Raw genomic sequence first — 26,859 nt, 5'->3', positions numbered from 1 at the left:
CTTAAAGTCAACTTGATTGTATAATAGAGTTTAAAATACATTTATCTCATGTTGCTTTGTGATTAACCAGATAGTACAGTCCCACCTGGAATAGCAACTAAGTGAATACAAACTAAATGAAAAGTAACTTACTGAGAAACCTCTCAGTGAGAGTTTTGCTTACAGCTTTAAAATTGTCTAGAATAAGTGCTTTTTTTTTTTTAAGGTTTTATTTATTTATTTATGAGAGACACAGAGAGAGGCAGAAACACAGCCAGAGGGAGGAGTAGGCTTCCTGTAGGGAGTCCAATGCAGGACTCCATCCTAGACCCCAGGATCATGACCTGAGGCAAAGACAGAAGCTCAACTGCTGAGCCACCGAGGCTGCCCAAGTACATAGTTTATTAGTGCAATGTACAAAGGATTCACTCTTTGTGTTTTAAGAGTGCCATTTTCTAAGGCTGTTCTAAGACTCTGGAAAAAAAAAATTGAGGGTTAAAAATATGGAAGTATGGGACCCCTGGGTGGCTTAGCGGTTTAGAGCCTGCCTTTGGCCCAGGGTGTGATCCTGGAGACCCAGGATCGAGTCTCATATCGGGCTCCCTGCAGGGAGCCTGCTTCTCCCTCTGCCTGTGTCTCAGCCTCTCTCTCTCTCTCTCTCTCTCTCTCTCTCATATGAGTAAATTTTAAAAATCTGGAAAAAAAAATGGAAGTACATTAACCTGATAATCTTGAGATAGGTCACTTAGCAATGATACCACCCATTAATGGAGTGGAATCCAAACTGTCTTTAATACTTAAAGACGCAAATGTGAAGTTTTTCACATTAGGTACAGCTTTTCAGTTAAAGTAAAATTTTGTTCTACTTTTTGGGGTTAAGTCTTCAAACTCTATATGATGGTAGTAATAAGAGCAAAAGGATTACAACAGCTTAAGTTACTTTCCAATAAAAGATGATGAAGTCTGTACCACAAAGATTTTTTATGGATCTCATTTCTGTAATCTTATCTCAAGAATTTCTACATAGTTATAAGTCATGAGTACAAAGAATTTGTTATGCTTTCAACTGTATACTATATTCATCACAAAAACAATTTCCTTTTTTTTTTTTTTTTTAAGATTTTTGAGAGAGAGAGAGAGAGAGGGAACATGAGAGGTGAGAGGGATCAGAGAAGCAGACTCCCCACTGAGAGGGGACTCCTGATCATGACCTGGACCAAAGGCAGAGGCTTAACTGACTGAGCCACCCAGGTTCCCCACAATTTCTATGTTTAAAATACCTTATGTAGTGAAATAATTTTAAACTTTTAAAAGGTAATCCTTACAAATCTGGGGAAAACTACAATTTCCAAAACAATATGGATATTAGGATAAGAAAGATCTCTACATTGGAATTAGTCATTAAGACTTAAATCCAAACTACATCTTAGCAATGAATTAATTGTTAAAGGATTTGGTTTTGTTTTTTTAAAGATTTTATTTATTTATTGAGACACAGAGAGAAGCAGAGACACAGGAAAGAGAAAGAGAAGCAGGCTCCATGCAGGGAGCCGGACATGGGACTCGATCCCGAACCTCCAGGACCACACCCCAGGCTGCAGGTGGCGCTAAACTGCCACGCCACCAGGGCTGCCCCGTGCATTTGGTTTTTAACTGAAACATGACCACATACTTCCTCAAGGCAGACAGAAGACTTATCTGAGAGGAAGAAAAATAATTATGTAATATATTGACACTTTAGTGTCTTGTAGTATATTTAAGCAAGGTAACTAAAATAGGTAAACTTCTAAAGATAGTAACTGGTCAAGATATTTCTGTTAATATCTGAAAAATGAGATATTAAGGGAAAATACAGGCCTCCAGTCAGTTATGCACGAATTTTAGGTCATTCTTTTGGCATGTTGTTAAAGCAAGATAAAATTACTTAGATGAAGTAGTGCTGGCTTTACAGTGTTGTTTAGAAAATACTGAATTCCATGGAACACCCTTGTAGGCATTAGCAATCTTCATTAGTTCTGCTGAGAAATAAGAGGGAGTGGCTTCTACTGCCCAAGGTGGTTAGGTTAACAGGTCAGCTTCATCAATTACTTGATCGCTTTTGAATATCTTTTCTATTGTATATGTAAGAAATTGTTACCCACTTACATTATAGCTCATTTTTGAAAAATATAGCTGATTGTTGATAAGTTTTCTGACATTTTAAATATATATATATTAAAGATTTTATTTATTTGTGAGAGACAGAGAGATGCAGAGACAGGCAGAGGGAGAAGCAGGTTCCATGCAGGGTGTCTGACGTGGGACTCGATCCCAGGTCTCTAGGATCAGGCACTGGGCTGGAAGAGGCCCTAAATCACTGAGCCACCCGGACTGCCCTATTTTGTTCTTTTTCAGGATGTTTTTATGGATGGGAAGAGGTTACTCTCTTGTAGAAAGAGAATCGTTACTTATTTTCAAGTGTACCTTGTAAAGAGTTTTTCTGTTTCAAGGCAGGGGTAATACAGCTGCCCTTAGCTTTGAGTCAAAAAGCTGTTTGAAAACTATTGAAGGGGGGCAGCCCCAGTGGTGCAGCGGTTTAGCGCCACCTGCAGCCCAGGGCGTAATCCTGGAGATCCGGAATCGAGGTCCCACGTCAGGCTTCCTGCACGGAGCTTGCTTCTCCCTCTGCCTGTGTCTTTGCCTCTCTCTCTCTCTCTGTGTCAAATAATTAATAAATAAATAAATAAATAAATAAATAAATAAATAAGTAAATATAATCAATCTATTGAAGGGGCACCTGGCTGGCTCAGTCAGTAGAGCATGTGACTCTTGATCTCAGGGTTGTAAATACCACCCCCATGTTGGGTGTGGAGACTACTTAAAAATATTTAAAAAAAAAAAAAAACTATTGAACCTTAAAAAGGCTATCCCTCCTTGGGATGCCTGAGTGGCTCAGTGGTTGAGTGCCTTCCTCTGGCTTGGGTCATGATGCTGGGGTCCTGGGATTGAATCCCACATTGGGCTCCCTGCATGGAGCCTGCTTCTCCCCCTGCCTATGTCTCTGTCTCTTTTGGTGTTTCATGAATAAATATTTAAAAAATAAGGCCTCTCCCCTCACAATGTATACATATGTCAAATACATCATACACCTTAAATATATACAATTTTATTGGTAAATCATACCTCGATGAAGCAGTAGGAGGGTAAAAATCCCTAAAGTGAAAACCTAATATAAAATTGACTTTGGGAGTCAGAATTTAAGATGTGTACATTTGGGCAGCCCCGGTGGCGCAGCGGTTTGGCGCCGCCTGCAGTCCAGGGTGTGATCCTGGAGACCAGGGATCGAGTCCCACGTCGGGCTCCCTGCATGGAGCCTGCTTCTCCCTCTGCCTGTGTCTCTGCCTCTCTCTCTCTCTCTCTGTGACTATCATGAATAAATAAAATCTTAAAAAAAAAAACTAATTAAATTGAAAAAATTAACTTTATGAACTTATGAAAATGAAGTTAATGAAAATGAAGTTAACTTTCATAAAGTTAATGAAAATTAACTTTATGAACTAATGAAAAACATCATAGTTTTTCATTAGAACAAAATGGAGTAAGGAAATTTTTTTTTAAGAGACATGAGAGACACAGAGAGAGGCAGAGACCTGGGCAGAGGGAGAAGTAGGCTCCCTGTGGGGAACCCAATGCGGGACTTGATCCCAGGACTCCAGGATCGAGTCCCCCATCAGGATCCTTGCATGGAGCCTGCTTCTCCCTCTGCCCAGGTCTCTGCCTCTCTCTCTCTCTTTCTGTGTCTCTCATGAATGAATGAATGAATAAATAAATAAATAGAATCATTGAATAAAAAATAAAGTCGCTTCCTGCGACTTTACCTACTAAAGTACTTGCTGTTTAGTAAACACATATTGGAATATATTATCTTTACAGATGGCCAAGTCATGAAAATGTCAGTGGGAAAAGAAGAATGACTCTTAAGTTGCTGAAATGCACTTTCCCATAAATCGCGGCAAGGTTTAAAACTTCATATAGGCTTTTCCTTACAACTTTGCTTCTTAAAAACAAAAAACTTTTACATACCACAAAATGAGCATGAAAAGTTCACAAATAGCCTGCTTTTAAACGATTTGCCCAGGAAAATCGAGGTTTTCAAAATTTGATTTTGATTATAACATACAGAAATATTTTCCATGCCAGATACCATCCATGCTACTTTATCAATTTGACATGATTCTGCTTGCCATTGTATCCATGCGGGAACATTTCCTTGATTATTACTGAATGGAGTTTTTTTACACAAAATTTTTTTTCAATTTGAGAGAGATAGCAAGCCCTCAAACATGAGCAGGGGAGAGGAACAGAGGGAGAGGAAGAGACAGACTCCCTGCTGAGCAGGGAGCCTGACGTGGGACTTGAACCCAGGACTGCAGGATCATGACCCAAGCCAAAGTAACCACTGGAGCCATCCAGGCGCCCCTACAGAGTTTTTCAGTTTACAAGAAATTGGCTACTAACCTGAGTATAATTGAGACAAACTCCTATTGAATACTTGTTTTTATAAACATACATTTCATGACTAAGGCTTTTGTAAAGGCCTTGGATCGGAATGGGGGGAGTTACTGGCCAAAAAGCTCATTTGGCCTTGTACTGCTCAAGATGACTGTTAAGGTGGCTTATGAATGGACATTTAACGTAGATTATGTACTTTAATGTATGAAAAAATACAAGCACATCAAACCCGTGATTTTGGGAGACCTTGGGGCTCAGTGGTTGAGCATCTGCCTTTGCCTCAGGTTGAGATTCAGGGGTCCTGGGATCGAGTCCTGCATCGGGCTCCCCGGGTGGAGCCTGCTTCTCCCTCTGCCTGTATCTCTGCCTCTCTCTCTCTCTATCTCTCATGAATAAATAAAAATCTTTTTTAAAAAACCTGTGATTTGATGATATATTGAAATTTCTAGTTGCAAATAATCATTAATTATAAATAACCACGTTAGTTGCAACAGTTGAGTGGATGGGAGACTTCAGAGTCTAAGGAAAAGTTGAAGACTCAAGGCTTTGGAAAGATCAAGAGTTAGAACAGCTCCAGGCACTATGAGAATTTTTTTTTCACAATATTGCTATCAGGGTGAAATTTTGACAACTATTTTCAGTCTTTATGTCATTCAGAATTTCTCCAAATGAACTTGTTTGGGTTACATGCCTACTCTTCAAAAAGGGGAGGGCAAGCATCTGAGATGATATAATCAAGTGTGTATCCAGTGAGGAATAGGTGGTTCTTCTAACAAATCTGGGGGTCTCTTGCCAGAAAGAGGGGTGAATGGATGCTGGGCAGCCTAAAAGAGTCCACTACTCTCATTGCAAGGCTAAAATTAAATTTAAAAAATGAAGATACATGAATGATAAGGCAAATCATGAAGGTGGTAAGTAAAGTTCTGAAGTGTAAAATGAAGTTCATGCCATTCATACTTCTACCAGCTTTCAAACCCCAAAAATTCAGTGCCAACTCATTATAAAAAATTGGGGAAAATGAGCTGTAATAATTTTAGCCATGAATTAGTTACTCAGAAAACTAAACATACTATATAATCCAGTAATTGTGTTCCTGGATATTTTTTCCCAGTAAAATGATAATAAAGAGCATAATTAAGTGTACATTTTTATGGACTTGTACTAGACTCTACCCAGATCAAGATCCATAGACATGGGATGCCTGGGTGGCTCAGCAGTTGAGCATCTGCCTTTGGCTGAGGGCATGATCCTGAAGTCCTGGGATCGAGTCCCACATTGGGCTCCCTGCATGGAGCCTGCTTCTCCCTCTGCCTGTGTCTCTGCCTCTCTCTCTCTGTGTCTCTCATGAATGAATAAATAAAATCTTTATTTTAGAAAAAAGATCCATAGGCATTTCTATCACCCTAGCAGGCTCCCTTGTGACTATCACTATAGATTAGCTTTGCATATTTTTTATTTTCACATTAGTGGAATCCTACAGTATGCACTAGGGTGAGTCTGGCTTCATTTGTTTAACATCATGTCTGTGAGAATGCTTTGTCTTTTGTGTGTCTGTAGCTCCATCTTTTTCTTTGCTGTGTAGTATTCTGTTATACCATAAGTTAGTTACCCAGTCTATTTTTCGTGGATGTTTGGGTTGCTCTTAGTTTGGAGCTTTTAATAAATTTTTTTAAATTTTTATTTATTTATGATAGTCACAGAGAGAGAGAGAGAGAGGCAGAGACACAGGCAGAGGGAGAAGCAGGCTCCATGCACCGGGAGCCCGATGTGGGATTCGATCCCGGGTCTCCAGGATCGCGCCCTGGGCCAAAGGCAGGCGCCAAACCACTGCGCCACCCAGGGATCCCAGTTTGGAGCTTTTAAGAATAATTATGCTACAGATAGATCTTTCAGTGGTCATAAATAAATATTTATTTCTAATACATACTTAAGAGTGGAATTTCTGGGTCATAGAGTGTATAAAATTGTTGTATAGTTTTTCTTAATGCTCACCTAAGTAAGCATTTGTAAAACATATAACTAAGGGATGTGGAGAATTTCCTTGGGTTGTCATAATTACCACAAACTTGGTGATTTACAACAACAAAAATTTATTCTGTCACAGTTCTATAGGCCAGAAGTCCAAAAGCAAGTTGTCACCAGGACCACATGCCCTCTGAAGATTGTATGGGAAAATCTTTGCTTTCCTCTTCCAGAAGCTTCAGGCATTATTTTGCTTGTGTCAGCATTACTCCTATCTCCATCTTCACATAGCCTTTTTTCCTCAGGCTTCTTCCTGTTATTTAGCCACCACCACTAATTCTAGAACGTCTCATCACCCCAAAAGAAGCCTTGTACCCATTAGCAGTCCCTGTTTTTCCCTCCTTCCATCCCCTCGCAACTAATCACTTTTTATCTGTACTGATTACTTATTTTGGATATTTATGTAAATGGAATAACTGGCCTTTGATGTCTGGGTTTTTCTCTTAGCATAAAGTTTTCAAGGAGGAATAATATTTTAATAAATTTAGAATGGCAGATTCTTTGTTGAAAGAATTTTAAAGCTATTTTGGGGATCCCTGGGTGGCGCAGCGGTTTGGCACCTGCCTTTGGCCCAGGGCGCGATCCTGGAGACCTGGGATCGAATCCCACATCGGGCTCCCGGTGCATGGAGCCTGCTTCTCCCTCTGCCTGTGTCTCTGACTCTCTCTCTGTGACTATGATAAATAAATAAATAAATAGAAAAAAAATTTAAAAAAAATAAAATAAAGCTATTTTGGGCACTTCTGCTATAAACATTGGGGTGCACTGCCGCTTTGGATCACTACACTTGTATCTTTGGGGTGTATACCTAGTGCAATTGCTGGGTTGTAAAACACATGTATTTCTGATCTCCATAGAAGCCAGAGGGAAGCTGTCAAATTTCCTTGGGTAGATTCTTTATTTTTTTTAAGATTTTATTTATTTATTCATGAGAGACACAGAGAGAGAGGCAGCGACACAGAGAACCCGATGTGGGACTCGATCCCAGGTCTCCAGGATCACACCCGGACCTGAAGGCAGTGCTAAACAGCTGAGCCACCCGGGCTGCCCTAGGTAGATTTTTAAAAGAAAATTACTAAAAAAAAAAAAATTACTAGTACATGGAATCTACATGGCAGTCTTAAATACCTAAAGAATCTGGAAAAGTAAATGATAAATTCCTACTAAGATCTAAAACCCTGCTTGATCCATGTAAAGATAGGGGGGAAATATGCACCTCCTTAAACATGGGACATTTGATCCCATTTTTCTTCTCTATCCCATTATCTATCCCCATACTCCCCTCCCCTCCATCCCCTGACAATTGTCAGTTCTCTGTGAATCCGTTTCATTCGTTTTTTAGCTTTCATATATAAGTGAAATCATATGGTATTTCTTTCTCTGACTTATTTCACTTCGCATGGTACTACTGTCTGGGTCTGTCCATGTTGTTGTAAATGGAAAGATTTCATTGTTTTTATGGTTGAATTATATTCCATCAGGCATACATGTATAAACACATGTTTATCCACTCATCTAGTGTTTGCATCAATTTATATTCTCACCAGATTCCCTTTTCTTAATCCTTACTCTCATTAAAAAAAAAATATATATATATATATATACACACACACACACATACATACATACACATATTTGGGCAGCCCGGGTGGCTCAGCGGTTTAGCGCCTGCCTTCAGCCCAGGCGCTGCCTTCAGTCCCATGTCGGGCTCCCTGCATGGAGCATGCTTCTCCCTCTGTGTCTCTGTCTCTCTCTCTTTAAATAAATAAAATCTTAAAATATATATATATATATATATATATATATATATATTTAAGACAAAGACAGCATGAGCAGGGGGAGGGACAGAGGGAGAAGGAGATGGCAACTCCCTGCTGAGTGGGGAGCCCGATACAGGACTGGATCCCAGGACCCTGGGATCAGGACCAGAGCCGAGGACAGACGCTTAACCGCCTGAATACCCAGGTGCCCCATCTCACTTGTTATTTCTTGTCTTTTGAAAATAGCTATTCTGGGATCCCTGGGTGGCGCAGCGGTTTAGCGCCTGCCTTTGGCCCAGAGCACGATCCTGGAGATGGAGCATCGAATCCCACGTTGGGCTCTCGATGTAGGGAGCCTGCTTCTCCCTCTGCCTGTGTCTCTGCCTCTCTCTCTCTGTGTGACTATCATAAATAAAAATTAAATAAATGAAAATAGCTATTCTATTTTAATAGAATAGCTCAATTTTTGTTTGAATTGCATTTTCCTGATGGTTGGTGATATTGATCATCTTTTCATGTACCTGTTGACATCTGTAGGTGTTCTTTGGAAAAATGTCCATGCACTGCGCCTCACCATATTTTTAATGGGATTTCTGGGGTTTTTTTTGCGTGTGATTTTTTTTTAACATTGAGTTGTAGGAGTTCTTTATAGATTTTGGATATTAACCCCTCATCAGATAAATCATGTGAGAATGTCTAGGCCCTTTCGGTAGGTTTTCTTTTCCTTTTGTTGGTTTCCTTCATTGCGCAAAGCTCGTTGCAGTTCCATTTGTTTATTTTGATCCCCCCTTTTAAAAAAAAAAAAAAGATTTTATTTATTCATGAAAGACAGAGAGAGACAGAGACACAAGCAAGCTCCACACAGGGAGCCCCATGCGGGACTCAATCCTGGGACTCCAGGATCACACCCTGGGCCAAAGGCAGCCGCCAAACCGCTGAGCCACCCAGGGATTCCTGATCCCTTTTTAAATTTTAAATATTTACTAGAGAAGACTAGCGTAAATGTTAGGGTTGAGAAGTGGATAAAGACATGAACTCTATTTCAAATCCAGGCAGCTGTGTAGAAGCTCTGTGCCTGTTCCCTCCTCTCTCTCTTTTTGGACATCAATAGTTCATTACTTAAAAAAATATAAAAATAAAAAAAATTAATGTATACCACCTAAGGTGGGGCTCTAACTCAGAGGCCCAAGATCCAGCCTTGCACGCTCTACCCACGGAGCCAGCCTGGGGCCCCTCATTCCTTTTTTCCCTAATTGCTGAGTAGTAGTCTACACCTGCACCACAGTAAATTTCCTATATGATTAAAATGGGAATAGTAATCCTTCCTTTATGGGGTTGCAAAAATTAACATAAAACTTTATAAAGCGCTTTTTTAAAAAAATGGTAGCTATAGGTTACCTGTGAACCAACTTCTGTATTTCTTACCCATATTTCCTAAATTATCCGCAATGGACACTATTTTCCTTTACAAAAATATTTATTTATTCATTCATTCATTCATTCATTCATTCATTCATTCATGGGAGACGCAGAGAGAGGCAGAGACCCAGAGGAGGGAGGAGCAGGCTCCATGCAGGGAGCCCAACGCTGAACTGGATCCCAGGACCTGGGGTCACGACCTGGGTGGAAGGCAGGTGCTCACCCGCTGAGCCCCCCGGGGGGGCCCCTGGACACTATTTTCCTTGGAAATTTGTTTAAAACAGAAACACCCTGTTCGCATCACTCTACCAACATAGGAAACGGTGAAATCAAGCAATTGAAAGGGGGCGGGACAGCAACGCGCCCAAGCGGAGCGGCGGGAGCGCTCCTACCTGGGCGGAGGCGGACGCGGACGAGGACGCGGACGCCGTGTGGCGCCCCCAGGCCACCGTCCTCCGCTTCCGCTCCCAGAGGCCCGAGCGCCGGAAGTTGTCACTGCGAGGGAGACACAGCCCACGCCGCGCACCCGGCGGTGTCCGCGCCATGGCGATGGGCGGAGGCGGCGGGCTGCCGGAGCCCGAGGACTCGGTGCTGTTCCGGCGCGGCACTGGCCAGGTGAGGCTTCCGACGGCTCCGCCTTCGGCCGGGAGCCCCGAGCGGGCTCCCGGTGGTCCCCGTCCACCCCCGCGCGGGCCCGGCGGTGGGGCAGCCGCGGCAGCCTTCTCGGTTACTGCACCTGTACACTTTTGGGAGCATTAGCCCCGAGCTGCCCCCTCGTGCCCCTTGGGCTCCCTGGTAGCCACGAGCCGACTCCCCACCTCCTTGTGTCCCTTCTCCCTGACCGGGGAGCGTGTAGTGTGCGTGGGCCGACCGCGGTGAGGCAGGCCGTTGAAATGATGGAGAGGAGAGCCAGGGATAACTCCGGGGTTGTCTTGAAGCGCTGAAAAGATGAAATTGCTTTTTACTGAGGTGTGCCAGGGAAGACGGCAGGTGGAGAAGGGTTTCTAAGGGGGAAGATCGACTTGGGTAAAATCTGATTGGAGTGGATTCGGATTGGGAGAGGACAAAGTCGGGGCAACGTCTGTAAATACTTCGAGTTGTAGCCTGAAGGTAGAGGAATTGGCCAATAGACGGAGGGGGAGCGAAATAAACGCGGTTCCTAATTGCGTTTCTTGTTCGTAAGAGGATAGAAGCCTGTTTCAGCATTTCGTGGGCCCGTGGGAAAGATCCGGTAAGGACGGGAAGTTTCTCGGGGTCCTGGGATCGAGTCCCGCGTCGGGCTCCCTGCGCGGAGCCTGCTTCTCCCTCGGCCTGTCCCTCTCTCTCTCTCTCTCTCTCTCGTGAATAAATAAAATCTTTAAAATAAAATTAAAAATAAATTAAAATAAAATAAAATAAATAGAAAAAAGAAGAATCGACCCTGGAATTTAAGCTAAGAGACGGAGTGAGGACCTTAGGATAGAGTAAGAGTTTAAAAAGCTGGAGGATCAGTGTTTTGTCCCAGTGAAGTGAAATGATTGACATCATGCGGCTGCCAGAAGGCGTAAGTTGCAGAGGCTATAAGGTGATGGATGGTTAAAGAGGAGGATTTTTTTTTTTAAGTTTTTTATTTTGATTCCAGTGTCCTTAACATGGAGTGTTGTATTAGTTTCAGCTGTACAACATAGGGGTTCAGCACGTCTCTGCCTTACTCAGGGCTCATCACAGTAAGCTTACTACTGTTCATCCTCTTCCCCTATTTCACCATCCTCCAACTCCTCTCCCCTCTGGTAACCCTCGTGTGTTTCCAATAGTTAAGAGTCTATTTGTTGGTTTGTCCCTTTTTTTCCTCTGTTCTTTGTTTTCTTTTCAGTAGGCTCCATGCCCAACATGGGGCTTGAACTCCTTACCCTAAGATCAAGAATTGCATTTCCTGCTGACTGAGCAGCTTGGTGCCCCCGTTCCTGATACTTCATTCTTTTTTATGGCTAAATAACATTCCACTGTGTATACGTGCCACATTTTCTTTATCCGTTCATCCATCAGTGGACACTTGGGCCGCTTCCTGTGTGGCTAGCGTAAATACTGCTATTTTAATACGTGCACCTATAAACATAGGAGTGCGTGTATTCCTGTGACTTAAGAGTTTTTGTATTTTGGTGGGTGAATACCCAGTAGTATGATTCCCAGATCATAAGGTAGTTCTGTTTAATTTTTTGAGGAACCTGCATTCTCTTTTCCATAGTGGCTGCACCAATTTGCATTCCCACCAGCAGTACAAAGGTGTTCCATTTTCTGCACATGCTAACCCACATCTGTTTCTTATTTTAGCTGATAATGACAGGTGAGGTGATACCTCATTGTATGTATGGTTTTGTTTTTTAAGTAAACTCTATGCCCAATGTCAAACTCTTGACTCCAAGATCCAGAGTCACATACTCTACCCACTGAGCTAGCCACACACAGCACACATTATGGTTTTGATTTGCATATCCCTCATCTGTCTTTGGAGAAATGACTGTTCATGTCTTCTACCCATTCTTTTTTTAGTTTTTAGCTAATTTTTTAAAAAGATTTTATTTATTTATTCATGAAAAACACAGAGAAAGAGAGGCACAGACGCAGGCAGAGGGAGAAGCAGGCTCCATGCAGGGAACCCAACGTGGGACTCCATCCCAGGACCCTGGGGTCATGCCCTGGGCCGAAGGCAGGCGCTCAACCACTGAGCCACCTGGGCTGCCCAATTTTTTTCTTTTTTAAAGATTTTATGTATTTATTCATGATAGACCCAGAGAGAGAGGCAGAGACACAGGCAGAGGGAGAAGCAGGCTCCCTACCGGGAGCCCAATGTGGGACTCGATCCCAGGACCCCAAGGTCACTCCCTAAGCCAAAAGGCAGAGGCCCAACTGCTGAGCCACCCAGGCATCTTGAGATTGTCTTTTTTTCATTGTATATTCATTTCTCCTTGGTCAAGTATTAATTGACCACACACATTGTGAGTTTATGCTGTCTTAATTATTACCACTCTGTTTCATAACTTGAAATCTGGAATTGGGATACCTCCAGTTTTTTTTTGTTTTTTTTTTTTTTCTTTTTCAGGATTGCTCTAGCTATTCAAGGTCTCTTGTAGTACCATACAATTTTGGGATTGTTTGTTCTAGTTCTGTGAAAAATGCTGTTGATATATTTTTTTTTTCTGTTAGTATTTTGGTAGGGATTACATTAGATCTGTAGATTACTTTGGGTAGTAAAGACATTTTAACGATATTTGTTCTTCCAACCCATAAGCATGAAATGAAATGTTTTTCCATTTCTTTGTGTTATCTTGAATTTATTTCGTCAGTGTTTCACTTCTGTGTTTATTGCAGCATTATTTACAGTAGCCACATTATGGAAGCAGCCCAGATGTCTACTGATGAATGGATAAAGAAAATGTGGTATTGTGCTCACTGTGGCAGCACATATACTAAAAAAAAGATGTGTTATATATACAACAGAGTATTATTCAGCTATAAAAATGAAAGAAGTCTTACCATTGCAACAACAAGGGTAGGTGTAGAGAGTATAATACTAAGTGAATTGGTCGGAGAAAGACCATATGATTTCACTCTTACATGGAATTTAAGAAAACGAATGAGGACCTGGGTGTTTCAGACTCTTGATCTCAGCTCAGTTCTCTATCTCAGAGTTGTGAGTTTAAGCCCCACATTGGGTTCCACACCTAGCTCCTTTTACTTTAAAAAAGGAAGAAGACAAAACAAAGGAAAAAAGAGACAAATCAAGAAAGGCTCTTATTGGGGATCCCTGGGTGGCTCAGCGGTTTAGCGCCTGCCTTTGGCCCAGGGCGTGATCCTGGAGACCTGGGATCGAGTCCCACGTCGGGCTCCCGACATGGAACCTGCTTCTCCCTCCTCCTGTGTCTCTGCCTCTCTCTCTCTCTCTCTCTCTCTATCATAAAATAAATATTTATTTAAAAAAAAAAGAAGAAAGGCTCTTATTTATTTACTTAGGATTTTATTTATTCCTGAGAGACACAGAATGAGAGGGAGAGGCAGAGACACAAGCAAAGGGAGAAGCAGGCTCCATGTGGGGAGCCCAATGTGGGACTCAATCCCGTGACCCTGGGATCATGCCCTGAGCAGAAGACAGATACTCAACCACTGAGCCACCCAGGCGTCCCATTTTTTAATTTAAATTCAATTTGCCAACGTACAGTATAATACCCAGTGCTTATCACATTATGTGCCCTCCTTAACACCTGTTACCCAGTTAACCCATCCCCTAACTCCCCTCCCCTTCTGCAACCCTTCATTTCCCAGAGTCTGAAATCTCTGATAGTTTGTCTTCCTCTCTAATTTTTCACCACTCAGTCCCCGCCCTTCCCTTATGGTCCCTTTCATTATTTCTTATATTCCACATAAGACTAAAATCATTTGATAATTGTCTTTCTCCAATTGACTTATTTCATTCAGCATTATATCCTCTAGTTCCATCCACATGGATATAAATGAAAGGTATTCGTCGTTTCTAATGGCTGAGTAATAATGCATTGTATATATAGACCATGTCTTCTTTTTTATCCATTCATCTGTCGAAGGATATCGTGGCTCCTTCCACAATTTGACTGTTGTGGACATTGCTGCTGTGAACATTGGGGTGCAGGTTTCCCATCATTTCACTACATCTGTATCTTTGGGATAAATACCCAGTAGTGCAGTTGCTGGGTTGTAGAGTATTCTCAAGGAACCTCTACACTGTTTTCCAGAGTGGCTATACTTGCATTCCTGCCAGCAGCGTAAGAGAGTTCCCCTCCCAGAAAGGCTCTTACCATAGAGAACAAACTGATGGTTATGAGAGGGGAGGTGGGTGGTAATGGGGATTAAAGAGTACACCTATGATGAAGTAAAATGATTTTTTTTTGTAGACTTTAAGAGCACATGCACACACAAGCAGAGGAATGGGCAGAGGGACAAGCAGACTCCCCACTGAGCAGGGAGCCCTACAATGTGGGGCTCCATCCCAGGACCCTGACATCACGACCTGAGCCGAGGCAGATGCTTAACTGACTGAGCCACCCAGGCACACCAGTAAAATGATTTTTAAAATAAACGTAGGGGTGCATATATCCTTTCAAGTTAGTCTTTTTGTATTCTTTGGGTAAATACCTAGTGCGATTATTGGATCATAGGATAGTTCTTTTTGTCAGAGGCATGGGGTTGGGGAGAGGGAAAGAGCTCTATTTTTAATTTTTTTGAGAAATCTCCATACTGTTTTCCATGGTGGCTGGTCCAGTTTGCATTCCCACCAGCAATGCATGGGGATTTCTTTTTCTCCACATCTTCACCAAACCTTGCTTCTTGTGGTTTTCATTTAGCCATTATGAATGTGAGGTGATACATCGTTGGGGTTTTGATTTGCATTTGCCTATTGGTGAGTGATGTTGAGCAATTTTTCATGTGTGTTTTGGCTCTCTGTGTCTACCAAGAAATACCTGTTCGTGTTTTCTACCCAGGAGAGTAGAATTCTTTAAACTGAGTTTTTGGAAGGGTTGTAGTTATTGATTACAGTAAGTAAGGACGGTAGAAGTTAGTAGCTGCGATTGAGTGATGTGCAAGATCATTGGTAGGGAGGAGTTTAAAGACCTGCAGTGATAGGGTATTGCAGGGATCATCTCCATGGGTTTTTAAATAATCAGGAATGATAGGAATAACATTGGAGAGCGTACTGGGATATAAATCTCAGGGAATGAGGAAGGATGGCTCAGATGGCTGTAGATGATTGCATGAAGAAGATTAGTAGACAGTGGAGTCTGGTAACAGGATTTTGAAAACTGTGTTCAAGAAGGAAGGAGAGAGAAAATTCTGAAAGTGGATGTGAGGAGCAAGGAAGGTTGCTTTCCCATCTGTGGTACAATGATTTGAGGGATATTGAGAAAATATTTCATTGAGATGTCTGCAGAGAAAGAGGCATCTTTGGGGAAAGCTAGATTTTAAAGCAAGAAGATAAAGGGTTAAAGATATTGGAAGCAAGATTTGCTGATTACTGAAGACCTCACAACAGAAGTGTCAGCTACTGAGAATTGTAGAAGATGGCAGAACTTGAGAAACTGAGGCCACTAGTGCTGACCAAGCAACAGAAATGTAAAGGCAGTGTCATGGCCTGTTCTGGCTACTGTGTAACACATCACCCAAAACTCAGTAGCTTGAAACAGTAATAATTGTACATAGTAGTTCATTTCTTTTTACTACTATAGTATCCCATTGCTTTAATATACTATGATTTGTTTATTCACTTGTTTGAGGACATTTGGATTGTTTTCATTTGGGGACTGTTACTAATAGAGCTGCTGTATTAGTGGAATAGACTTTGTATGGACATAGGCTTTCATTTCTCTTGGAAATCTACTCATGGAGTAGTTGTATTTTAACTCTAGTAAGAAGCTGCCTTGGCGGGTACCTGGCTGACCAGTTAGAGCGTGTAACTCTTGATCTCAGGGTCATGAATTCAAACACCGTGTTGGATGTGTCCCACTTTTAAAAAAAGCTGCCTAGGAGTACCCTTCTCTTTGTTAAATAGGATGCTACCCATTAAATAAATCCAATTAAACCTTAAGGGGGTAGGGGGATGCCAAGCCCTTCTTCAAAGTGGTTGTACCATTTTACATTTTGACTAGCAATGTGTGACGTTTCCAGTTTTTCCACATATTTGTTAATATTTGGAATGGTTATTCTCATTAATTTTAGACATTTTTTTTTTTAATTTTAGACATTCTAATAGATGTTACTGCCATCTCAAGATTTTATTGTTTTTAAGTTTTGTGGGGTTTTTTGTTTTTGTTTTTTAAGTAATCTCTATACCCAACGTGAGGGTCACTTCACAACTCGGATATCAAGAGTTGCAAGCTCCATGGACTGAGCCAGCTAGGCACCCCTGTGTCAGGAATTTTGCTGTTATTTCCCTAACGACTGGTGATATTGATCACCATTTTATGTGCTTATTTACTATGTATATACTATCTTCTTTGACAAAGTACTGAGATCTTGATCCCTGGGTGGCGCAGCGGTTTGGCGCCTGCCTTTGGCCCAGGGCGCGATCCTGGAGACCCGGGATCGAATCCCACGTCGGGCTCCCGGTGCATGGAGCCTGCTTCTCCCTCTGCCTATGTCTCTGCCTCTCTCTCTCTCTCACTGTGTGCCTATCATAAATAAATAAAATTAAAAAAATTAAAAAGTACTGAGATCTTTTGTTATTTTTTTATCTCTTACTATTTAAGAGCATGAGCAAAGAGAAGCACACTCCCCCCTGAGCACGGAGCCTAAGGGGGCTCAAACCCTGAGATCATGACCTGAACTGAAGTCACTTAACCAACTGAGCCACCCAGGCTTCCCCTTTTGTCTGTTTTCTGGTATTTTAATTTTTTTTTAATTTTTATTTATTTATGATAGTCACAGAGAGATAGAGAGAGAGGCAGAGACACAGGCAGAGGGAGAAGCAGGCTCCATGCACTGGGAGCCCGACGTGGGATTCGATCCCGGGTCTCCAGGATCGCGCCCTGGGCCAAAGGCAGGCGCCAAACCGCTGCGCCACCCAGGGATCCCTGTTTTTTGGCATTTTAAAATTAGATTGTTTTTGTCAGTATTTGCAAGTTCTTCAAATATGCTAGCTAGATACAAAACCTTTACCAATTAGGTAATTTGCAAATATTTTCTCCCAATGTGTGGTGTGGTTTTTCAGTCTCTTAACATCATCTTTCTAGGAAAGAAATCTTCATTTTGCCGAAATCTAATTTTTAAGATTTTTCCCCCCACTATTTTTGTGTAGACAATGTAAGTTCACAGAGATTTTTCTCTTAAGTTTTACAGTTTTATGTTTTCCATTTCTATGATCCATTATGAATTAATTTTTGAGTATAAATTAAGATATGGATGCAGATTCTTTTCTCTGCATGAGAGTTTCCAATTGTTTCAGCACCATTTGTTAACACTACTTTGCTTTCTCTACTAAATTGCATTTGTACTTTTGTTTCAAATCAGTAATATGTGTATGGGACTATTTCTGACTCAGTTTTGTTGTGTTGGTATATTTCTCTACCTTGATGCTAGTATCACACTTTTGATTACTATAGCTTCACAGTACATCTTGAAGTCAGATAACGTAAGTCCTCCAGATTTACTTTGTTTTTTCAAAATTGTTTTGACTATTCTTGGTCCTTTGTATTTCCATATGAGTTTTACAATCAGCTCATTAATTTAATAGATGTTCACTCTTGAACAACACTGGTTTGAGCTGTGCATGTCCACCTATATGTGAAATTTTTTTGCCATAAATATAGTACAGTACTATAAATGCATTTTCCTTAGGAGTTTAACATTTTCTTTATTGTAAGAATACAGTGTATAATACTTATACCAAATGTGTGTTAATGGGATGTTTATGTTATCTCTAAGGCTTTCAGTCAACTAGGCTATTAGTGGTTAAGGTTTTGGGAGGTCAAAAGTTAAACACAGAGGGGTGCTTGGTTGGCTTAGTCAATAGAGCATGTGACTCTTGATTTTGGGTCATGATTTCGACCCCATGTTGGGTATAGAGCCCACTTAAAAAATTTTTCTACACAGATTTTTTTTTTTTTAAGATTTTTTAAATTTATTTATTCTTGAGAGATAGAAGGAGAGACAGAGCCAGAGACACAGGCAGAGGGAGGAGCAGGCTCCATGCACCGGGAGCCCGACGTGGGATTCGATCCTGGGTCTCCAGGATCGCGCCCTGGGCCAAAGGCAGGCGCCAAACCGATGCGCCACCCAGGGATCCCCTCTACACAGATTTTTGAATGAGGGGAGGATTTAGGGAGGAGTCAGCGCCCCTTACCCTCTACCCTTCATTGTTCAAGGGTCAAATATACTTTACTTTTCTCTTAGAACTGCAATTAAATATATTTGTTGCTAACCAGCATTGGATTTTCTCTTTTTAATTTTTTTAAAAGATTTTATTTATTTACTCAGAGAGAGAGGCAGAGACACAGGCAGAGGGAGAAGCAGGTTCCATGCAGGGAGCCCGACATGGGACTTGATCCCGGGACTCCAGGATCACGCCCTGGGCCGAAGGCAGGCGCCAAACCGCTGCGCCACCCAGGGATTCCCCCTGGATTTTTTCTTTTTAAACCCAAGATTTCTCTATTCATATCTTGGTTGATTAAAGCTTATATTCAGGGGATCCCTGAATACACATTAAATATTCTTTGCTAATCATCCATATTTATCATTTCACTTGTTTCTTCTTTCTTTCTTTTATGTCTTTTCTTCTGTACCTCTTTTGTTGTTGTTTTTTCTTCAGTACCTCTTAAATTTTCAGCCAAATGTATTCTTTGGGTACCTTGTAGGCAATGTTATTTTTTCTTCCATTTCTTTCTTGATTTTTTTTTTTTAAGATTTTATTTATTTATTCATGAGAGACACAGGGAGAGAGAGGCAGAGACACAGGTAGAGGGAGAAGCAGGCTCCATGCAGGGACCCCGATGTGGAACTTGATCCTGGGACTCCAGTATCACGCCCTGGGCCAAAGGCAGCACCAAACCGCTGAGCTACCTGGGCTGCCTCTGTTTTCTTTTTGTAATTGTTATTTGGGAAGTTTTATCAGCTAAAATATTTTTTGTTATAACAGCTTTGTATAAAACTGCAGTGACTTTTCTTTTCATTTTGAAATATCCTGTTTTCCCTGATCTGACAATAACCATTGTGATGTGAGGATTTTGAGTTGTTTGTGTTTCACTTTTAAGAATGCCCTCTCCTGGGGTGCCTGAGTGGCTCAATTATTTAAGTGTCTGACTCTTGATCTCAGCTCAGGTCTTGATCTCAGGGTCTTGAGTGAGTTCAAGGCCCACATTGGATGGAGCTCATTTAAAAAAAAAAAAAAAAGCCTTCTTTTGATACAGTGGAATTTTCTTTATCAGCACTACATTTTGCAGCTGCAGGGAAATTGGTATGTCTTCTAATTATGTGATTTTTTAAAAATATCTTCATTATCCTTAATTTCTGTTTGCTTTCTTGCCCTTCACCAAATCTCAAAGGAACATCTCCCCTCTCCAAGTGTAACCTTGGACAAATCAGTTACCTCTGTGATTAGTTTTCTTATCTACACAAAGATTTAATGATTTTTTAAAAGGTTTTATTTATTTATTTATTCATGAGAGACACAGAGATAGAGACAGACAGGCAGAGGGAGAACCAGGTTACATGCAAGGAGCCCAATACAGGACTCAGTCCCAGTACCCCAGGATCATGACCTGAGCTGAAGGCAAATGTGCAACCGCTGAGCCACCCAGGCATCCCATGATTTAATGATTTTTTTAAAGACTTATATCAAAAAGTGAGATTAGGGACACCTGGGTAGCTCAGTGGTTCAGCGTCTGTTGGCTCAGGTTGTGATCCTGGGGCCCTGGGATTGAGTTCTGCATTGGGCTTCCTGCAGGGAGCCTCCTTCTCCCTCTGCCTGTGTCTCCGCCTCTCTCTGTGTCTCTCATGAATAAATAAAAATCTTTTTTTTTTTTAAGTGAGATTAACAGTTGTACATGGAACCTATTTTTCTTAATATAATGGATATTATCAGCAAAGTCACCTAAACTAGTTTTACAGCTAAATGAATTTTATTACAGACTTCTTTAGAACTCCTTGATTAACATTGTACCAAATCCTAGGTACTACAGGTGTTTTGTAACTTATCTTCTCATTACCAACATTATGTATCTAAACTTATCTTAAGCTGTTATATAGAATAAACCTGATTCTAGTTGGACTTGTAGCCTCACAGATCAAAATACATTGTTTTAATTGTGGTTTAAAAGCACACACGTAACAGAATTTATCCCCTTAACCATTGAAGGAGGGAGAGAGAATCCACAAGCAGGCCCCCCTACTGAGTGCAGAGCTAGATCCTGAGATCATGATCTGAGCCACCCAGGTGCCCCAATAAAAATATATCTCTCAGCAATGAATGCTTAGGAGATAATGGATGTTCAAAAATATATCTTTTTAAATTGAATTAAAGTAAAAATAGGAATAACTGATACCTGAGTGCTTTATTGTTTTTTAATGTGGGACTTAAACTTACAACCCTTAGATCAAGACCTGAACTGAGATCAAGAGTTGGATACTTAACCAACTGAGTCTCCCAGGCACTCCATGAATCCCCATTTTGTTTCGTTTTAATTAGAGCATGTGCATGGTGAGGAGGGGAGGGGGAAATGGAAGGAGAGGGAGAGAATCTCTGCTGATCCCAGAGCCCAACTTGGGACTTGATCTCACAACCCTGAGATCATGACCTGAATTGAAATCAGAGCCAGACATTTATAGCTGAACCACCCAGGCAGCCCACCACCCTCCCCGAGATTTTAAAGCTAGATGTTTTGGGGGCTCATCTCTCAGGTGCAGGTCTTAAAAGTTGAGGTGCTCAGTTTGGGCTTCAAACTCTTTGCCCTTCAGGGAGAAGCCCTGGGTTTTGAGTTTCTTCTATATTATGGGTCCCTGTACCAGGGAGGGGTTTATGGCAAGGCTGTGTCTCCGTTTCTTTTACCACTTCAATGTAGGGTTTGTTTGTTTGTTTTCCATATTTGCCTAATGGGAATTGCTTAACTAGTTTTTAGGTGTATTTCTTCTTATTGTTTTCTCCTTAGAGGAATTTGTTCCATATGTAGCTGTAAATTTTGGTGTGTTGGCAGATGAGTTCAGGACCTTGCTAAGTTGGTATTTTGAAACAGAGAAAATTCGTTTCTTTTAATTCAGACGTTTATTGTTGTACTTCACATCATAGTATTACATCATATGTTTTATATTTTCTTTTTGTTTTATGTGACACTTTTTTTTTTTTTTTTTTGTGACACTGTTTTAAATTCCTATTTAGACCATCTCTCTTGAGAACAGGTAGGATGGGATCCCTGGGTGGCTTAGTTGTTGAGCATCTGCCTTTGGCTCAGGGCGTGATCCTGGAGACCCGGGATCAAGTCCTACATCGGGCTCTCTGCATGGAGCCTGCTTCTCCCTCTGCCTGTGTCTCTGCCTCTCTCTGTGTCTCTCATGAATAAATGAATAAAATCTTTAAAAAAAAAAAAAAGGAACAGGATGATTTCATATATTTCTCAGCAATCAGTGCTTAGGAAATAATGGATATTCAAAAATAGTACTTTTTAAATTGAATTAAATTTAAGTAAAAATAGGAATTACTGATACCTGAGTGTTTTCCAGATTACTTAATACCACTCCTGTTTATTTATTTATTTTTAAAGATTTATTTATTTATTTATGATAGACATAGAGAGGAGGGGGGGGGCAGAAGCAGGCTCCATGCCGAGAGCCCGACGTGGGACTAGATCCTGGGACTCCAGGATCGTGCCCTGGGCCAAAGGCAGGCACCAAACTGCTGAGCCACCCAGGGATCCCCAATACCACTCCTGTTTAAAATGAAAATTGAGGGGGATCCCTGGGTGGCTTAGTGATTTCGCGCCTGCCTTGGGCCCAGGGTGTGATCCTGGAGCCCTGGGATCGAGTCCCACATCAGGCTCCCTGCATGGAGCCTGCTTCTCCATCTGCCTGTGTCTCTGCCTCTCTCTTTGCCTCTCATGAATAAATAAATAAATTTTTTTAAAAAATGAAAATTGATTGATCACTATTGATAATTTGCCACCCCCTGAACATTTTGGGAATTCTTTGAATGATCTAGACATAGTGTAAGTGAAGGGGAAAAGAATATTCTTTAGACCACAGACTCTGTGGTCAGAATTACATTACTATAGTCTGTATAAAGTCAAGTGAATAGCCAGATATTTTCCCACACTGCCAAACAAAACCCTTTATCAGCTCTTAGAAAAGACTGAAACATGGACCCTTGGTCAGATCGGCTTACTCATTAAATTGTGGAGCATTCACTTTTCAGTATACATCTTAGAACATTGACATAGGTCTAGCTTTGAGGATAATGTCACATACTTTCTAAGTAGGTAGCCTTCTTGTAGTTTTATTTAGGATTTAAAATACCTGTTTGTAGCATAATTTCATTATGTGTGGGGTAAGATGGCTCTTGATGGTATCTAATGTACATTTTTTTATGAAATTCATTTAAACACTAATTATTTTTGTTCTTTACCCTTCCCAGAGTGATGATTCTGACATTTGGGATGATACAGCATTGATAAAAGCTTATGATAAAGCTGTGGCTTCATTTAAGGTATGAAATATTTATTCTTTTCCTTATTTCCTCACGTTAATCATTTGGGGAAAAAATTAACTGATAACATACTTAGATGTCAAAGTACATATTATTCAGTTGTAATTTTGAAGACCAGTAGATATCATTGGTTAGTTAACTTAGCTGATCATCTTCCTTCAGAAGTTGGTAGGCTCTCTGGATGTCATCCCTTTCGCAAAGGCAACTGAAGTAGAATTTTAAACATTAATTACTTTTAATGTGTTTGCATTGTATCAAACTATAGAAGTCCTCTAACTCAGATTAGTGGAAGTGAAGCCTGAGTTATGATTTTCATTTAACAAGCCTTCACTGAAATAATAATAATACCAATAGTCTTATAATTAGCACTTGTAGAATGTTTACAACATATTATGCACCATTCTAAGTGCTTTACTTAAATTAATCCTCCCCAAATCCTGTGAGTTCATTATCAAGTCAAGTGTTCCTCATGGTAGGAATATACAATTCTTTTAGGGGATGAGTTGTGTTGTTGTGGCTCAAAAAAGACATTTACACAGTTGACCAGCGTCATCCCTTTCCTACCATGCGAGGTATTTAGTTTTTTGAGCATGATGCATGGACCATCAATAGTCCAAGAAAAGAGCATATCTCATAGAGAGCACCAAGTAGAAAGTCCACTTCTTTCCCTCATGAGGTAAAGATCAAACCTGTATGTTATCCTTGAAGCGGAATTCAGATTTGTCAGTAATGCTTTTCTATATACCCTTAGAGTAGAAGCATGCTAATACAAGGTTCTGTAAAATGCATATTAAAGTGGGTCTCAGCATTGGATGGAATTGACAATATTGCAGAGGGAAGTAGTCTGAGTAGAGGAAAAGATAGTTAATTTTTATTTATTTTTAAAGATTTACTTTTTCAGAAAGAGAGCAAACGAGCAGAAGGAGAGGAAAAGGGGAAGGAGAGAAAGAATCCCAAGCAGACTCTATCCATGCTGAGGACAGAGCCTAATGTGGAACTCTCTCACAACCCTGAGATCATGCCCAGGGCTGAAATCAAGAGTCAGATACTTAACCATTTGAGCCACCCAGGCACCCCGATAGTTTACTTTTAATTGTGTTAAGTTTAAAGTAAATGTAAAGATATGAAATTGGTATTTGGAGATGTTGGATTAATAAAGAAGAAATGACTGCTGGATAATAGTTTTTGAAGTCTGCTTATAGGGCAGCCCGGGTGGCTCAGCGGTTTAGCGCCGCCTTCAGCCCAGGGTGTGGTCCTGGAGACCCAGGATCTAGGCCCAAGTCCCATGTCGGACTCCCTGCATGGAGCCTGCTTCTCTCTGCCTGTGTCTCTACCTCTTTCTCTCTCTCTCTCTGTGTCTTTCATGAATAAATAAATTAAATTTTTAAAAAGTCTGCTTATATAGAAGTTATAATAGTTGATAGGAATAGATGATCATAAGCCAATAAAGAAGGATGGACAGTTGTTTTGGGGAATGCCCAAGTTTAAGACTCAATCAGAGAGGTAATAAAGTATTGAGTTCTGCATTGCTATATCATCCAAAATGTCATGAATTTCAAGACAATCAACAGAATTTAATATTACAAAAAGGTTGAGAGTGAGGACTTGATTAAAAGTGTCCTTAGGGCTGCTGATCGGATATATGATTCCCTCCAGAATAGTTTCTGTAGCATGTGGGAAGATGAAAAGAGGAAATAGAGGCTGTCTGAATTGATGGGGCCTTGAAGATCAGCTTGCAGTGAACGGATTATATTGTTACACTTCTTTCATGTCTTACCCTTTAACATGTACCTTTCTATTCATGTTTTCATAGCATGCGCTAAAGAATGGTGACATTTCTGAAGCTTCAGATAAACCAAAAAGCACACCTAAAAGAAAGCCTGCTAAGAAGAATAAAAGCCAAAAAAAGAATGCTACCACAGCCCTGAAGCAGGTTATTTTTAAAACATTGAGTTTGAACTTCAAAGAATTTCTTGTTACTGTTTTTAATAATAGTGAAAATCTCTTTAACTTAAATGATTAGTATGATGTTTTCCATTGACATGTAATCATAACATTTCTAAGATAGCTATTAAACTTTCTATAGTTTAGAAATATGCATGTTAATAAGAGTATAATGAAGTAAGTGGGAATGATGCATTGAAGATCGCGTTTACTTTCTGTGAGGGGTGGGGTTGAGGAACCCAGTGCTATTTGGGAGGAGTAGCCTAAAACTCAGGGCCTGAAACTGACTTGGCAGTATTCTGCTTAAACTGATAGATGGCCATGCTTTTTTTTTCTTTTTTCTGTCAAAAACGATTAAACTAATACTCAGGAACCAAAAATCTGGGTAGAATCTTTTGTTATTTAAAACACTAGACCTGGGCAGCCCCAGTGGTGCAGCGGTTTAGCGGTTTAGCGCCACCTGCAGCCCAGGGTGTGACCCTGGAGACCGGGGATCGAGTCCCACATCGGGCTCCCTGCATGGAGCCTGCCTCTCCCTCTCTCTCTCTCTCTCTGAATAAATAAATAAATAAATATTTAAAAAAAAAAAATAAAACACTAGACCTGAAAGCTAAATATTTTGATGTCTCATCTGTTCCTTTAGTTTTATCATCACTAAGGGGGAAGAAAGGTAACTTTGATAAGCTCTCGCTATGTGCTGAACCAGAGTGTAGTACACTTTAGACACTTTCTCCCCTTTCTGTTCTTCACTACAAATATGTATGAGGTAGATTTTATTATAATTACTTAACAGATGAAAATGAGACCTAAAGAGATTAAGAAACTTATCCATGATTATAAAAATTGCAGAATTTGTATTTATGGCAAATATGTGGCATGAGTATATAAACAATTATATTTATATAGGAAATTTAGATTTCTTTGTTTTTTCTCCCAAGCCTTTTAGATTATGTCATTCTGCCTTCCAGATCAGTTAGTCAGAGACTGTCCCCTCCACAACCTGCTATACCCTACCTAAACAAGATTGCAGTTTATCCTCTTTAAAAGAGATATGTACATGTATATATCTTTGGTTTCTTTTATAGTGGAAAGTTGGTGACAAATGTTCTGCTGTTTGGTCAGAAGACGGGTGCATTTACCCAGCTACCATTGCTTCAATTGATTTTAAGAGAGAAACCTGCGTTGTGGTTTATACTGGATATGGAAATAGGGAGGAGCAAAATGTGTCTGATCTACTTTCCCCAGCCTGTGAAGTAGCAAATAATGTAGAACAGGATACTCAGGAGGTAAGGATACAGAAGAAAAAAAAAAAAGAATTCTTAGAAGCCAAGAGGGCATGAGAAATTAAACAATTAGTTGTTAGTTTGATCTGAGGATTAATTTTTTTTTAATGATACCTTTATAACAAGAATACGTCTTTTTTTTTCTTTTTAAAGAATGAAAATGAAAGTCAAATTTCAACAGATGAAAGTGAGAACTCCTCCAGGTCTCCTGGAAATAAACCAAATAACATCAAGTCAAAAGCTGCTCCGTGGAACTCTTTTCTCCCTCCACCACCCCCAATGTCAGGATCGGGACTGGGACCAGGAAAGGTAATTTCTACCCAGAAAAGGTTTCCCAGAAAATAGTTAATAATTCTAGAACTTAAGAAGAAAAATACTATATTAAATGAGTTTTAGCTTTTCTACAAAACTTTTGTAGTTTTTTGTAGGTATTCTAAATCTACACTTGAAAAAAAAATTTTTTTTTAAGATTTTATTTATTTATTCATGAGACACACAGAAAAGCAGAGACACAGGCAGAGGGAGAAGCAGGCTCCATGCAGGGAGCCCAGTGTGGGACTCGATCCCGGGACTCTGGGGTCACGCCCTGAGCCAAAGGCAGATGCTCAACCACTGAGCCACCCAGGCATCCCTCACACTTGAAAATTCTTTACAAAGGAAATGAGATAGTAATTCAGAGTAGTTTATACTGAAAGACCTTCCTGACTTTTTTTTTTTAAGATTTTATTTATTTATTTTTACTCTATAAGAGACACAGAGAGTGGCAGAG

General features: G+C 40.5%; 1 protein-coding gene across 2 annotated transcripts in view; it reads left to right on the top strand.

Annotated features, from left to right (window-relative positions):
- Positions 1-10,148: 10,148 nt before the first annotated feature.
- The window catches only part of LOC121497357 (survival motor neuron protein), a 41,978-nt gene continuing 25,267 nt past the window's right edge, over positions 10,149-26,859 (top strand). For both annotated transcript variants that reach the window (XM_041766903.1, XM_041766904.1), the window contains exons 1-5: positions 10,149-10,286; positions 22,792-22,863; positions 24,677-24,796; positions 25,893-26,093; positions 26,244-26,399. In XM_041766903.1, the coding sequence (XP_041622837.1) occupies positions 10,215-10,286; positions 22,792-22,863; positions 24,677-24,796; positions 25,893-26,093; positions 26,244-26,399 (621 nt within the window). In that variant the 5' untranslated portion in view covers positions 10,149-10,214. The remainder of the gene's footprint in view (positions 10,287-22,791; positions 22,864-24,676; positions 24,797-25,892; positions 26,094-26,243; positions 26,400-26,859) is intronic.

Source organism: Vulpes lagopus, chromosome 8 (genome assembly GCF_018345385.1).
Source record: "Vulpes lagopus strain Blue_001 chromosome 8, ASM1834538v1, whole genome shotgun sequence".
NCBI lineage: Eukaryota > Metazoa > Chordata > Mammalia > Carnivora > Canidae > Vulpes > Vulpes lagopus.
Note: the sequence above shows the minus strand (reverse complement) of the source record. Positions and strands in the feature narration are given on the sequence as shown.